Source organism: Electrophorus electricus, chromosome 4 (assembly GCF_013358815.1).
Source record: "Electrophorus electricus isolate fEleEle1 chromosome 4, fEleEle1.pri, whole genome shotgun sequence".
Taxonomy (NCBI): Eukaryota; Metazoa; Chordata; class Actinopteri; order Gymnotiformes; family Gymnotidae; genus Electrophorus; species Electrophorus electricus.
The window spans coordinates 9,433,204-9,448,976 of NC_049538.1; the positions used below are offsets into that span (position 1 = coordinate 9,433,204).

At 39.5% G+C, this 15,773-nt stretch overlaps 1 protein-coding gene across 2 annotated transcripts in view; it reads left to right on the forward strand.

Moving 5' to 3' along the window:
* The first annotated feature begins 3,449 nt into the window (after positions 1 to 3,449).
* Positions 3,450 to 15,773, forward strand: part of scg3 (secretogranin III) — a 17,846-nt gene continuing 5,522 nt past the window's right edge. The window contains exons 1-11 of one of the 2 annotated variants that reach the window (XM_027006673.2): positions 3,450 to 3,931; positions 4,522 to 4,574; positions 5,028 to 5,058; positions 5,172 to 5,396; positions 7,277 to 7,419; positions 7,845 to 7,967; positions 8,108 to 8,354; positions 8,735 to 8,851; positions 10,631 to 10,702; positions 10,982 to 11,092; positions 11,951 to 12,037. In XM_027006673.2, coding sequence (XP_026862474.2) covers positions 3,835 to 3,931; positions 4,522 to 4,574; positions 5,028 to 5,058; positions 5,172 to 5,396; positions 7,277 to 7,419; positions 7,845 to 7,967; positions 8,108 to 8,354; positions 8,735 to 8,851; positions 10,631 to 10,702; positions 10,982 to 11,092; positions 11,951 to 12,037 — 1,306 coding nt within the window. In that variant the 5' untranslated portion in view covers positions 3,450 to 3,834. Of the gene's footprint in view, positions 3,932 to 4,521; positions 4,575 to 5,027; positions 5,059 to 5,171; positions 5,397 to 7,276; positions 7,420 to 7,844; positions 8,004 to 8,107; positions 8,355 to 8,734; positions 8,852 to 10,630; positions 10,703 to 10,981; positions 11,093 to 11,950; positions 12,038 to 15,773 lie in introns of both variants that reach the window. The other variant, XM_027006672.2, reaches the window with a different exon arrangement.

Genomic DNA, 15,773 nt, shown 5'->3' on the forward strand with positions numbered 1-15,773 from the left:
ATGATGTACACGTTACCTCATAATATTCTAAATCAACCCTGAAAAAAGTAGAGAAATTGCAGAAAATTGTATGTGTATAAAACAAACAATAAAATCCTAAATGTACCTTACATAACAAATGTCTAAAGTATGAGAGTTTTGTTGTGTTCAATCCCATTTGATAGAATTAGTCATGGACAAGAGATGCCAGCTGCTCATGTCATGCAGCTCTATTCAAGCTTTCCTGGACTTCAGGCTCCTCTTAGTGCTTAAGGTGGTCACAACCAAGAATATAGGATTTATTATATCAGTAACACAACATTAAATATTTACATATCTATTTAAATGTGTAAGCTGTATACCAAATATGGATTTATAATGGTTAATTACATTTTAACATTTGAAGCATTTCAACATATGCTGGCAGTCAAAAAGAAGTGTTCATGCATGTCATACACTGATGTTTAGCAATAGATTTAATATTTCCATCCTGTCTGTTCATGGAAAAGGGGAAAACCACAACAAATGATGTATATTCTAGTAAGGCAATGCAAGATACCACACAGGTCATTGTGTGAAATTTAGGCATTTAAAAGCCATTGAAATTTTATGGAGTTATTTTTTCTCCACACATTTCCTAACTTAGTCCTGTAAGACCACAATGGGTTTGAAATCATGATTGAAATTCATTCAATAAACTGTGGGGCAGCTTGCATATTGTGGTAGATTGCACTAGTGTAAATAGAGCTGTTTTTCAAAATCCTGGATTTGTGCCCACTATAGGGTGTTTACATTTACACTTACATTTACGGCATTTAGCAGACACTCTTATCCAGAGCGACGTACAAAAGTGCTTTGTCATTTACTTATAGAATACATCATAGCCAGTACAGTAGGTTAGAGTCCAATATACCAATGAACTAGAATATTGCAGAAATACAGTAGGCTACAAATATATCTAATGCCAGTACAGAACACGATCTATGCAGAACAAGGGCGTGATTAATCAGAAAAGAACAGGTGGAGCACATTAGTACTCAGAAGAAGGTGATCTGGTTAGTCGGGGATTTGAAAAGTTGCATTTTCAGTGGAGGAAAACAACATTTTAGTGTGGACGAGTAGGCAAAAACATATGAAAACCTGTTTACCAATTGACCTGTTTTAGTGTGCACTAGTCCAGAAGTGAAAAACTACAGCACTGAGCAACAATACTACCCATTTTAAGGTGAACTTACTGTAGAATCACTTTATTAAAACCATAATGGCCATCCAACTCTACAACCCATGCAACCCATCCTAAATATTCCATACAGCACAACTGTTCCTGTTTCCTTTTTGATCAGAACCAAAATGTTTCTATTACTTAGTTTTTTCCTAAGTTAACTGTTTTCCTCAGTAACTGTCCATAACTACTACTATGTTGCTGGCTAGAGAGCTAATGTGTATGTATATATATATATATACACATATATCCCTATGTATGTATCGGCTATGTATGCATATATACATATATGTATCAACAATGAATATATGATCATTTATTATTCTTTTTTGCATGATGCAAAAACCCATATTAGTCAAAGTACAGCTGCCTATAAATGAAAGAAATTTATGGACACCCACAAGAAAGAAAGAAATGGACATCGGCCATTACATTTATCTAACATTTTATAGACATGCGTATGTACCGTGCCAGTCATTCTCTCAGCACAGAATCAAATAATGTTTTGTGTGCATACTGAGAAGTTCACCTCTACACACAGCCTCTCCACCTGGCCTCTGCCTGTTGCCTTTCACTTTTCTTTCATTCAGGGAAGGTAAAAAATGCCAGGTTTTTTTCTTTGGTTGTGTGATCTACTGTGAGTCTTTTCATATAGAAGCATTTCAAAACCATCCCAACTTTCAAAATTATGACCAAAATGACCCAAACAACAGAGATAAGCAGATAAGCAAAACAATCCTGCAAGATATCAACTCCACATTTCCTATATCTCATTAAATTAAGTGATTTAAAGTTATATAGAAATTATATTGAAAAGCATTGACAGTTTGACTTTGTGACATTTACTCTCAAGTCAGCAGCCGTTTCTGAAGCTGCAGTATATTTGTTTACTGTCGTGTCAATATATTTGGTGATATAAAAGCAGCTCTCTCATCTCACCGGCAGAGGGCGGCATAAACCAATCAGTTTTCCGCTGGGCTTTAAATGACCGCTAGCCGAACCAAGACAGAGACGTTTAAGACATTTCACCTAAAATATGATGTATAATTGATAAGAGGTAGACAAACAAACAAAAAACAACAACAACTGGAAAGTAGGTGGACAAATTAAGGAACGGAAGAAATTAATTTATGACTGATATCGTTATGTTTCTCTGGCTTTCTGACAACACAAAACTATTTCTACAACATTAATCATCTTTACAAATGTCTCCCTGCAACCACAAGACACTTGCAGAGAACAGAGCCTTTTTCTATAAAGCTCCCACACTATAGAATAACCTTCCTGTAAATCTCCAAGACTCAGACACAGTCTCAATATTTAAGGCTAGGCTGAAAACCTATCTGTACATTTAGGCATTTTATTAACTACTTCCCATCTTAGGTAAAGGTGTCGATCTGGGGGTCCATGGGCATTGAGAGTTGTGCTAAACTGGGATGTCATGATGCTGTTACTTCACCCCTCTTTTGTCACTCAAATTTGTTGACTGAGAGCGGTGGAGTGCTGATGTTCCAGGGAACCATCATGCCAGTGTTTCCTTCTGGCTCTTTCCTTGTAGCTGTGCCGCCGTAGCTGGACGTTCTTATGCAGGATGGGTTTTGGACACGAGCACACCATCGGGACCAGACTAGGACTTCTAGAATCCGGAATAGACATTGATTCCTTTTTTTATTATTATTTTTCTCTTTCATTATTTATTCTGCTCTTTATTGTTTATATTGTTAATATTGTAGTGTCCATTGTTGGCCAGAGAAGGATGGGCCCCGTCCTTGAGTGTTGGTTCCTGTCCAGGTTTCTTCCTCACTTCCTTGCCACTGTCACCCTTGGCTTTTCACTGAGGGCTTTTACTCGGACATTTGTAAAGCTGCTTCGTGACAACAACTGTTGTAAAAGGTATAAAGACATTTAACTTGACTTGACTGCTCGTTAACATTACATGAAGTAAACCGAGGTGGGAAACGCCGAACACACGGTTCTCGAAGCATTTATCAGAAACATGAAAACAAACGCGGGCCTGTCTAGCGAATGGCATTTACAGTCTTATAGCGCAAACATTACAGGATAGCCTGTCTGATCCTTATGGGGAAAATGAAGTAGATTCGCGATAACGGTGTAATGAAGCAAGCCCGCTCATAAATGCGAGTGTGTGGCCAACGTCTATTATGTCACGGAAAGCGTCTCATTTAGATGTTTATTAGCCAGTGGTTACTGCCGCTGCTCCATCCACTGAAGATATACCGTGTGACGCAGGTTGTACGCACATGGGCGGATGTTGTACACGTCGGACTCCTACTCCACCGGTAGACGAGGCTCGTTATTCTGCGCGCTGTTTGTCAGAAAGCAAGTGCATGCGGCCAGAGTGCTCCCAGAAGCTTCTCCAGCTTGAACTGTAGCACGCGGCCTGATTTTCAGCACCGCGGGGACGTAACAGCTCCACCGCGGCGCACAGCTCGCGTGCACTGAACCGAGGAGCTAGAACGCGCAAAGCGCTCATCCTACGGAGGTGGGCACAAGAGGAGTTAGACGACCAAAACCGCTAAGAAAAGGCTAAGGATAACCTCGAGAAGAAAATAACCAGGAGACGAACTATTGGACGTTTGCCTCATCATAATATCCGATAAACCCCGATCAGGATGGCGTCAAAGAGCGTGGCGTTTTTCCTCATGCTCCAGATTTCTGCTGTGCTTCTTTGCTTCATGGAAGCGTTTCCTACACCAGCCGGAATGAATGGTAAATACAAGTTGTCACCGGTTTTTACGGTTTTCAAAGATTATATAACTAGGTAATTCGGATAATTGAATACTTATATCACGTTTGTTGGGTTAGTTCGGCTGTATATTGGATGTGATGTAAGTAGCGGCTTTAAACCAGAGTGTTCTCAAAGCGAACGCGATTTTTAAGACAATATCATAATCATTTAAAAAAAAGTCTAGAATGATGATAAGATTTGTTTTGTTGTGTTGCTCACATTACATGTCGATGGCGCAGTTTAATCTTTTGTCCCGTAATCGGATTACCTCTATGATCAGATTGGTCATTCCAGATTGAAACTGATGGCTATGCAAAAGCAAGTGGACATTCAAGTAATGTGCCACTGATGTTCCGATATAAATTTCATTTCGTTACACATTTTTTAATCCATTAATTAATTTATATGATTATTTATATGCCCAGTAGCTGTAAAACCTAAAAGTATTAACTGCCCTAATTGTCTTTCAGATATAATTTACTTGTGTTTGTACATTCAAGGTATCGGATGCCTGCATTAATGCGAATTCTTTGTATTAAAGAAAACTCTGTGTATTCGACTCTTAATATAGATAAAACAGATTACAACAGGCAGCTGACCGAGGAGAGACCCCTATGGCAGCAGGTAGGCACACTTAGTTTGGAATAAGAAAATCCACAACAATATAGAAGCGTTCTTTTATAGTTGTTAGGTTCCAGGGTTGGTTCTGAAATCAAGGTTAAACTTTGGTCAGTGCTTTGATAGATTTTATTAATTGTGTGTGGTTTATTACCCTTGAATTTATGCTTTATGCTTTATGTTGCCTTGTTATTTTATTTTATTTCTTTAATTATACATTTTATGCTTGTGTCCCATTTTAACAGATCTGTAGTAAAAATATGCCTATTATTATTATTATTATTATTATTATTATTATTATTATTATAACGTATATATTAATTCTAATAATAATAATTTAATCTTCCACTTCCACTCTGTGCCATAATGTGGTACACAAATCTACAAAGTTTTTGAGAAATGAATGAATGTTCAGTTGGTGGACAATGGGCTTAAATGCTCAAAATGTTTCTTTAACAGATAGCAGAGGCAGATAGTGTCAGTAAGACAGGTGAGTAGCCCCAATCAGTCAAAACAATCAAAACCTTTAGCAAATACTTGTCAGTCACTAAATCTTACGATTTCCAGGCAAATACTCATTTTCAGCTAATGTTTTGCTTTCAGAATCCAAACCCACTCAGCTGGCCGAGACCGCGTCCAACACAGACAGTGATGACATCACTCTTTTGAGGTCACTGGCTGAGAAATCTAAAAAGTCAAACAACGAAACACCAAGATCAGATTTGACAGCTGAGCACTACATTTCTGATGAGGCTGACTCCACCAAGACCAGGAGGCTGGCAGATGACTATGATTCCACCAAGAATGGGATGGTCAGCAAATACCAAGGTAATATCTATATTCACCACTGCTCAGTGCAAAGTACATTTAATTAAGAGTTGAATTAGAAAGCACACTTTGTGTGTGTTTGTGTGTGTGTGTGTGTGTGTGTGTGTGTGTGTGTGTGTGTGTGTGTGTGTGTGCATGTGCGTGTGTGCGGGTGGTGATGTTTAATGCTGTAGGAAGTGGATTGATGCTGTAAGTGACATTTTCTATGGGAGTGAAAAAATAATCTGATTACTGTATGCTGTTTAAGACATTTGGATTGTTAAACCTCTTAAACCCTTTTGCACTCTTCCAAGCCTGTGGACCTCAACTACTAGTCCTTTAACATGACTATTTAAACAAATTCTTGCTGATTTGTCACTGGGTGTCTGGTACATACACAACCACACAGAATGGTATTGTCTGCTAAACAATGGGGGAAAAATGATTAGTCTAAAATCAAGCTTACTGCTTTCAGCTCAGAGCTCTAGGATTAGATATCACTAACCCTAACCTTAAACCCCATCCCTAATCCTAGCGGTGGACATCGTTGCCCTGAACTCTGTAACAGCTGGAGCTAGCTGCTATTCTACCAAAAGGCTGACGAAAGCTTGCTTTGATCTCTAACACAGCATTAGAACATGTGCAGATAAATCCAACCTCCTTAATCACCCGAGTCCCGAAAAAACCTTTGAATTGTATGATGGAAGAAATGGTGTCTACTTTGCCAAGTTGTTTTAGTCAAGCAAAACCAGTACAGTACAGTATTTGGCATTGTAGTATATATGCAAAAAAAAAGAAGAAAAGAATGAAAATATAAAGCAGATGAATAAGGAGGAGTGTGTGTGTGGTTTCTGTGAAGCTTCCTGTTTGGCTGGAGCCACGTGGTGTTTCATGTAATGGGGGATTTTCAGGAAGCTGCATCTGCAATGTAATAAGAGCTCAAAGATCTCTGCAGGGGACGAGAGAGAGGACACAGTGGCCTTGAAGGCTGTGGAGGTTTCAGTCTGATGTCAGTGTGGAATTACAGTCCAGCGATCTTGCGTATTTCTTTTTCCAGCAGCCTGGGATGCTTCCCTGCCAGATGCCATGATTTCTGGCACTCTGGCATTTTAAATTGTACATTTTAAATATTAAGTTTTACTTTCTAAGATAGAATTTTACAGTTTTAAGTGTCTTCTGTACTTCTCTTTGTAGATGCATGTGTGAAGAAACAGAAATTTAGCATTAATTAAGTTTTGAAGAGCCAAAGAAAATATATTTGAAACAAATATTTTTGCCAGTTTGCTGCCTATAATAATAATAATAATAATAATAATAAGAAGAAGAAGAAGAAGAAGAAGAAGAAGAAGAAGAAGAAGAAGAACCAGAGTGGTGTAACAATGTTTTGGCACTCATGCTGTACAGCATAAAAAATGAAATTCACAAATCAAATCTCTTCCTAATGCGATGAAAAGCTTTTGGTGATTTGGATTTTTAGCCTCATAGAGAAAAAAAACAGTAAACAGAACAGGTTACACAAGACAACCTGGTTCTGCTTGGACAGAGCAGGTCCATCAGGTCAGTCTCTGGTTAGAAGGTGGGGCACAGGAAATAAAGCCAGATACCATGCTGACAATAAGCAGATGCACAAATTGACCTTGCACATGCAGGCACACACAGACACACAGACACACACACACACACACAGAAACACACACAGACACACATATGCATGTACGCACATACACATACACATACACACATCACATCTCTCGGACAGAGAGAAAACATGGTAGTTCCTTCAAGGGCAAACTCTGTTCCATCTTAGTCAGGGTTCTGTAGATCTGCCTTTGAGCTTTGGCCTTCATCAATCAAAGTCATTTTTATTTTTAGTAATTATGGCGTCATGTGTACTGTTACAGATGACCCAGAGAGCTTGCATCAGCTTGATGGAACACCACTCACAGCTGAGGACATTGTCCAGAAAATTGCCAACAAAATCTATGAAGAGGATGACAGAGGCGTGTTTGACAGAATTGTCTCAAAACTCCTTAAACTGGGACTGGTGAGGAGTTTATAAGGTTCCTAAGTAAATCTGTACTTTCCCATTAAAAGCCCCTTATCCTCAACGAGCAACTCAGTCAGTGACAGAAGGTGCATAATGAAGCCTTTCAGATATAAGCATAACTCTGCAGAGACCTGCATTAATGCCCATCATTACTGACAATTTTCATCTAGATGAAACTCTCACTTAGTATGAAGCTTCAGATTAGGGGCTCACAGTCTGCAACCATCTTATATACACTCTGTATATACCTTCTCTGTCATTTCAGTGCTTTCAATACACATAGCCCTCCTGTATCTTTTCATTCCTTGCTTTTTCAGGACATCTGTTCATTTTTATGTACCTCCTACTCATTGAACGTTGAAGTTAAACTCACACAGCAACCTATGCTCACTGACCTCCACACTTTCCTTTTGTGTGTTTAGATAACTGAAAGTCAGGCAGACACTCTGGAGCATGAGGTGGCTGCAGCCCTGCAAGATCTTATCACCAAAAATGCCCAAGAAAATGAGATTGAGGAACTGGGCGTTAGTTTCCCTGCTGCCAGGGTAGGAGACATTGAAGACACTGCAGAAGATAATATGGTAGGATAGGAGTGTGCATGTGTGTATGTGAATAAGACCAACAGAGCAGTATTCAGTAAAACCAATAGAGCAGCAATTATTTGTCTGTCTCACACATTCTCCAGGATGAAGAGGATAGGCCCAGCCGCAGGTTTGATGGGGAAAATGATGCTGGTGATGATGATGATGAGGAGGAGGACGAGGACGAGCGGGAGGAGGAGAGCCGGGACACTGATGAAAGGGTAGCTATGGATAACACCTGGGATGGCGTGAGTGAAGGCAATGACAGAAATGAACTGAGCCCAGAGGAGGGACTGCAGGATCTCCAGTACTTCCCCAACTTTTACAGACTCTTAAAGAGCTTGGACTCGGGTACACACATGCACACACATGCACACATGCACACATGCACACACATGCACACACATGCACACATGCACACACATGCACACATGCACATACACACACAGATACACAAGCTTGCATATACGCTTTTATGTACTCACACATGCACGTATTTCTACATGCATACATATACACAAATGCACATACACAATTAGTGTTATCCTCACACCCAGCCATAATCAGGGAGGCCACTTCTAAACCAGGAAATCTGGTCACTCACTTCTAAACCAGTAAATAATTAGTCACTTCTAAACCTGTGAATAATCAATCACTTCTAATCCTGTAAATCTCCAGTTAGAAGTCCTATGCCTCATCAGTAATAAACCAAACCTCCGGCTGCATTTCAGAGCAAGACAGAGAGGAGAGAGAGACTCTCATTACCATCATGAAGACACTGATCGACTTCGTTAAGATGATGGTCAAATATGGCACCATCACGCCTGAGGAAGGTGTCGCCTACCTGGGTGAGGCAGTTTATTAGGGTCCTTTTTTATTAGATTTTATTTTATATTATTAGTAGCCTTTTTAACTGTTAGTGGTTAGCGTTTTATCTGAATCTCAAATGATGTTAAGGTTGATTTGAGATCACTATTAAAACAAAGCCAGACCTATTCAATGTACCTTCTTTCTATGTGTACATCACTGCTAGTCAGAATAGTCCTGGGCTAGCAGCTCCTGGCTAAGAAAGGAACTTCACTAATGTATAGCAGCAGAAAACAGTTATCTGATATACACTAAAATACATAAGGCATCAGGCACCATTTATTTAAGTGTTAGAGTAAGGGTATTGAAGTGTGTGTTTTTCTCTGTGGTGGTAGTGCGAAGACGTTTCATAAAGAGAAGCAATTCATAGATGGTTTTAAGATTATGGTTGGGTTAGGGTTAGGATTAGGACTGGGATTAGGAATAGGAAATGGATTAGTTTTAGGGTTAGGGTTAGACAAGTCTAACCCTGGGATTCTTTCGTATGGTGCCTGAAAAACATACTTGCCTTGTCAGAGCTCTAACTCTTTGGTATGCATGCATACAGTTCTTCCCCCTGCCATTGGGACTATTCTTTCTTCAGTGTTGTGGTCAGCATGATCATACCCCACCTGTCAAGGACATAAATAAGATTATTTTAATGTTTCCATATGGATATGTGATGTTTACATAGGGATATGTGATGTTTCCATGGGGATATGTGATGTTTTCGTAGGGATATATGATGTTTTCATAAGGATAAGTGATGTTTCCATAGGGATAAGTGATGTTTCCATAGGGATACGTGATGTTTCCATAGGGATAAGTGATGTTGTGAGATATGAGCATTATTGCTGTGTGTGCAACAGCTTGCTCAACATAAAATGAATGAGTTTCTGGTTGGTAAGTAAAAAGACCCTCTATGCGCTTTTATAATCCTGGAGTTTTTGACTTTGGTAACACTTTGATAAGTGATTAGGGTCGTTTCAAATAAATTATGTAACCCTAAAAATCTGAAAGCTCATTTCATGCACTGGCACTCACAGTCAGTCAGTCACTTTTATATGTGCGTATGCACATCAGCCCTCATGTCTCAAGGTTAGGATTATTCATTACTTTCTCAGTAACGCAGCTCCCATGTCTGCCCCTGCTTCAGTATAATCTATTCTCCCACATCCCTGCCTAATGAGGCAAGGGCTAACACAAAACACAGATAACAATGGGGTTACTCTGACAACCCCCAGAGCCATGAAGGCAGGGCTATATGGAAGATGTGTAAATAGATTCATATGTTGCCTGGATACAGGTTGCTGGTGATCTGGTGAGGTTTAATCAGGAGATGAGTCACCTGTCACTCTCCTTTAATCTGTCCCTACCTGGTAATGCCCTTCTGGGAGGACAGGAGCAACGTACTGTATCTGTGTGTGTGTGTGTGTGTGTGTGTGTGTGTGTGTGTGTTGTGTGTGTGTGTGTGTGTGTGTGTGTGTGTGTGTGTGTGCTGGCATCTCTTAAAGTATTTAAGAAACTTCTTTTTATGAAGAAAGCACAATCAGTCAAATACAATTATATTTGTACCATAAATCACAGGCAGTATTTTCTATTAAATAACCAATACACAATGTCTCTCAGGCATAAATATTAGTTCTATTTAAAACACCAAGATACAGATTCTAATACAAATAGTCTACCTAATACCTCAGATGTAACCTGAGTACACTGTTATTAAACAAGATCTGAGAATTGCTTTGCACTAACAGTGTAAAATATTTCACTGCACACAGAAAATCTTGATGCCATGATTGCCATGCAAACCAAGAACAAGCTGGGGAAAGTCAGGGTTACGCCACCTTCAGGTAAAACTACACAGTAGTTACTTTATAGTTAAAACGCTTTCTGGTAAACAAATCTGGCAAATAAACACCAAAAGACTGCTAACATGCTTAACAATAAAGGAAACATAATATGGAGCAGTTACTTTCATAATCATTTCATATTGCTAACTGCTCTCTGAGTCATCTTTATTGCAGTTGGTGTGAAGTCTTGCAAAATGGGCCATTATTCATCAGTATACACCATAGAAAAGATGGGGGCAGGTTCATTTATAGCTCACTCGCTACTCACATTCATTCCAGGAAAGGCGGTGGACGAAGATGACAACACAAAGGAAGAGGCCGCCAAGATGCAGCGGGAATATGATTCCCTGAAAGACTCAACCAAAGGCACCCAGGCAGCTGCTGAGAACAGTAAGTGTAAACCACTTGAATTAGTGCAAGTGGTGTCATGCAGGATGAACTAAGCAGTATCAGAGCAAAACGGCTGACCTGGGATTAGCACGCCACGTCTATATAATCGGATACAGTTTACTTTCTTTTTACTGTGTACAGAATGGCCCTGGGGGATTTGTCTGAAAGCAGGTGGCTGAAGTGTTTGTTTGTTCTATTGTAGAGCCTCAAACTGCTTAGAAAAGCAGAGTTTAGGGTTCCCTGGTCTAACGCATCTGGTTCATCTTATAAAGGGCTTCAGAATCTGCTAGATTGGTAATGTGTATGTGCTAGACTCTTGATAACTATACTAACTAAAATATTCTGCTGTCTATCTGGTCTCACAATAACAGTGAAAATTTGGCCATATTTGGAATAAACAATAGTAGATGTATAGCACACATCCATTTTCCTAACTCTGCCACACTGATTTTTCTGCATTAAACACTATATAGTACATTTGTAGGTCACAAGAGATAGCGCATACTTGTGTGTATGTGTGTGTGTGTGTCTCCATGTGGAAGAATATATAAGAATATATTATGATATAATAATATAATGCACAGGATGCAGCCATGTTTTAAAATGATTAAAAGGTGTATGCATGCATTTATATATATATATATATATATATATATATATATATATATATATATATATATATATATATAAATGCATGCATACACCTTTTAATCATTTTATTTCCATTATATGAACCTACTTGACCTCTTTCCCTCTGATATTTCCTACTCTTCTCTCTCTCTCTCTCTCTCTCTCTCTCTATCTCTCTCTCTCTCTCTCTCTCTCTCTCTCTCTCTCTCTCTCTCTCCCTGCCTTAAGGTCATGTTGGACAGTCAGAGAACTACCTGACAGCGATCAAGAAGAACATTGAGTGGCTCAAAAAACATAAGAAGGAGAGTAGAGAGGGTGAGTGGTGCCTATGATTATACACATGGCCCTCCAGAATATTTGGCTCAAACTGCTAAATCTTTGCTGAACCAACATAAAAAGTCTGTGTTGTACATCAGTTCTGTTTTGCACTGAAAATATGAGAGAAATCTAAATTCAGTAAAATTATTCAAAGTAAAAAAAAAACCTTAAACTTGAGCATATCACTGTCACGTGTCATGTATTCACACACTGTGGTAATTCTATACTTATGTTCTTACATATTCATATTTTATAAATGCTTTAAATGTCTACTAAAGCCTGCACTCAGGAATGGTACTTCAATAGTGCTCACGTTTTGGCTTAATTTAGCTGTGAAGACAGCAGTTGAACTGTAATGGTGGCCCCCTCACCTGCCCCACTTACCACATGGCCCTTTTCTTTTGTTTGTACCATTCCACATGCTCTTTGTTTTCATCTACGTCTCCGCTCCCTAATTGTGTCAATTCCCGTCTAAATTCATCCACCTATTGTCACTCATCCACACCACCTGTCTTCACCTGTCACTCATCCACTCCACTTGTGTCTTGTTTCCTTCCTTTTTTGTGTCCTCGTAAAAATCTATTTCTACCCCCGGTGATGGTTGATGTGTGGATTTCCATAGCGTGTGTGGTGGTCGCATGTGCATCCTGCTCTCACTTCCACACACCACGTTACACAAACAACAGGCTATATGCATACATTTCATTAAAAAATATTACAGCAAATTATAGCCCCCATTAATGAAATGCAAAAAGCCAATAACAGCAGTCCCTGAACATTAAAGATTCAGGACCGTGTACAGAGTCTAAACTCACAGTAATCCCTGAGTCCACACTAAACCAGCCAACAAGTAGGCTCTGCAGCAGGTTATTTTCACCATGGATATAGGCTGGCCTGCAGACATGAAGGAAAACAATAGACCAATTAGACTCCTTTGTCTGTCTAAATTTGCAATTAAAATGGGTGAGGGGCAGCAGCGGAAAGGACAAGAAGCTTTATGTAGAGTGCCTTATGCATATGCATATGTCTTAATTAGCTCGGTCTAAGTTACTGTGATGACAGACACTTGTTGTTCAAACAAAAGGTGGTTTTTTCCACCGTTCCTTTTACCTATCTATGTGTACATGTTCTTTCTTGTTGTTACCATGCGCTGATTTGCAGAGATCATTCACACTAGAGAGATCTATTAAGATCACTCACATAAAGAGCACACACACAAAGATCACTCACATAGTGAGATTTATTAAGATCACTCACATAGGGATCACTCAAACAGAGATCTCTAAAGATCAGTCACATAGTGATCATTCACACAGAGATCTCTAAAGATCACTCACACAGAGATTACTCATACAGAGATCACGCACACAGAGATCTATTAAGATCACTCACAGAGAGCACACACACAAAGATCACTCACATAGAGACCTCTCAAACAGAGAGCTCTCCGTAGATCACTCACATAGAGATCATTCACTCAGAGAGCTCTCTAAAGATCACTAACATAGAGATCATTCACTCAGAGAGCTCTCCAAAGATCACTCACATAGAGATCATTCACTCAGAGAGCTCTCTAAAGATCACTCACATAGAGATCATTCACTCAGAGAGCTCTCCAAAGATCACTCACATAGAGATCATTCACTCAGAGAGATCTCTAAAGATCACTCACATAGAGATCATTCACTCAGAGAGCTCTCTAAAGATCACTCACATAGAGATCATTCACTCAGAGAGCTCTCTAAAGATCACTCACATAGAGATCATTCACTCAGAGAGCTCTCTAAAGATCACTCACATAGAGACCTCTCAAACAGAGAGCTCTCTAAAGATCATTCACATAGAGATCATTCACTCAGAGAGCTCTCTAAAGATCACTCACATAGAGATCATTCACTCAGAGAGATCTCTAAAGATCACTCACATAGAGATCATTCACTCAGAGAGCTCTCCAAAGATCACTCACATAGAGATCATTCACTCAGAGAGCTCTCTAAAGATCACTCACATAGAGACCTCTCAAACAGGGAGCTCTCTAAAGATCACTCACATAGAGATCATTCACTCAGAGAGATCTCTAAAGATCACTCACATAGAGATCATTCACTCAGAGAGCTCTCTAAAGATCACTCACATAGAGATCATTCACTCAGAGAGATCTCTAAAGATCACTCACATAGAGATCATTCACTCAGAGAGCTCTCTAAAGATCACTCACATAGAGATCATTCACTCAGAGAGCTCTCTAAAGATCACTCACATAGAGATCATTCACTCAGAGAGCTCTCCAAAGATCACTCACATAGAGATCATTCACTCAGAGAGATCTCTAAAGATCACTCACATAGTGATCATTCACACAGAGATCTCTAAAGATCACTCACATAGAGATCATTCACTCAGAGCTCTCTAAAGATCACTCACATAGTGATCATTCACACAGAGATCTCTAAAGATCAGTCACATAGTGATCATTCACACAGAGATCTCTAAAGATCACTCACACAGAGATTACTCATACAGAGATCACGCACACAGAGATCTATTAAGATCACTCACAGAGAGCACACACACAAAGATCACTCACATAGAGACCTCTCAAACAGAGAGCTCTCCAAAGATCACTCACATAGAGATCATTCACTCAGAGAGCTCTCTAAAGATCACTCACATAGAGATCATTCACTCAGAGAGCGCTCCAAAGATCACTCACATAGAGATCATTCACTCAGAGAGCTCTCTAAAGATCACTCACATAGAGATCATTCACTCAGAGAGCTCTCCAAAGATCACTCACATAGAGATCATTCACTCAGAGAGATCTCTAAAGATCACTCACATAGAGATCATTCACTCAGAGAGCTCTCTAAAGATCACTCACATAGAGATCATTCACTCAGAGAGCTCTCTAAAGATCACTCACATAGAGATCATTCACTCAGAGAGCTCTCTAAAGATCACTCACATAGAGACCTCTCAAACAGAGAGCTCTCTAAAGATCACTCACATAGAGATCATTCACTCAGAGAGCTCTCCAAAGATCACTCACATAGAGATCATTCACTCAGAGAGCTCTCTAAAGATCACTCACATAGAGACCTCTCAAACAGAGAGATCTCTAAAGATCACTCACATAGAGATCATTCACTCAGAGAGCTCTCTAAAGATCACTCACATAGAGATCATTCACTCAGAGAGATCTCTAAAGATCACTCACATAGAGATCATTCACTCAGAGAGCTCTCCAAAGATCACTCACATAGAGATCATTCACTCAGAGAGATCTCTAAAGATCACTCACATAGAGATCATTCACTCAGAGAGCTCTCTAAAGATCACTCACATAGAGATCATTCACTCAGAGAGCTCTCTAAAGATCACTCACATAGAGACCTCTCAAACAGAGAGCTCTCTAAAGATCACTCACATAGAGATCATTCACTCAGAGAGCTCTCCAAAGATCACTCACATAGAGATCATTCACTCAGAGAGATCTCTAAAGATCACTCACATAGAGATCATTCACTCAGAGAGATCTCTAAAGATCACTCACATAGAGATCATTCACTCAGAGAGCTCTCTAAAGATCACTCACATAGAGATCATTCACTCAGAGAGCTCTCTAAAGATCACTCACATAGAGATCATTCACTCAGAGAGCTCTCCAAAGATCACTCACATAGAGATCATTCACTCAGAGAGCTCTCTAAAGATCACTCACATAGAGACCTCT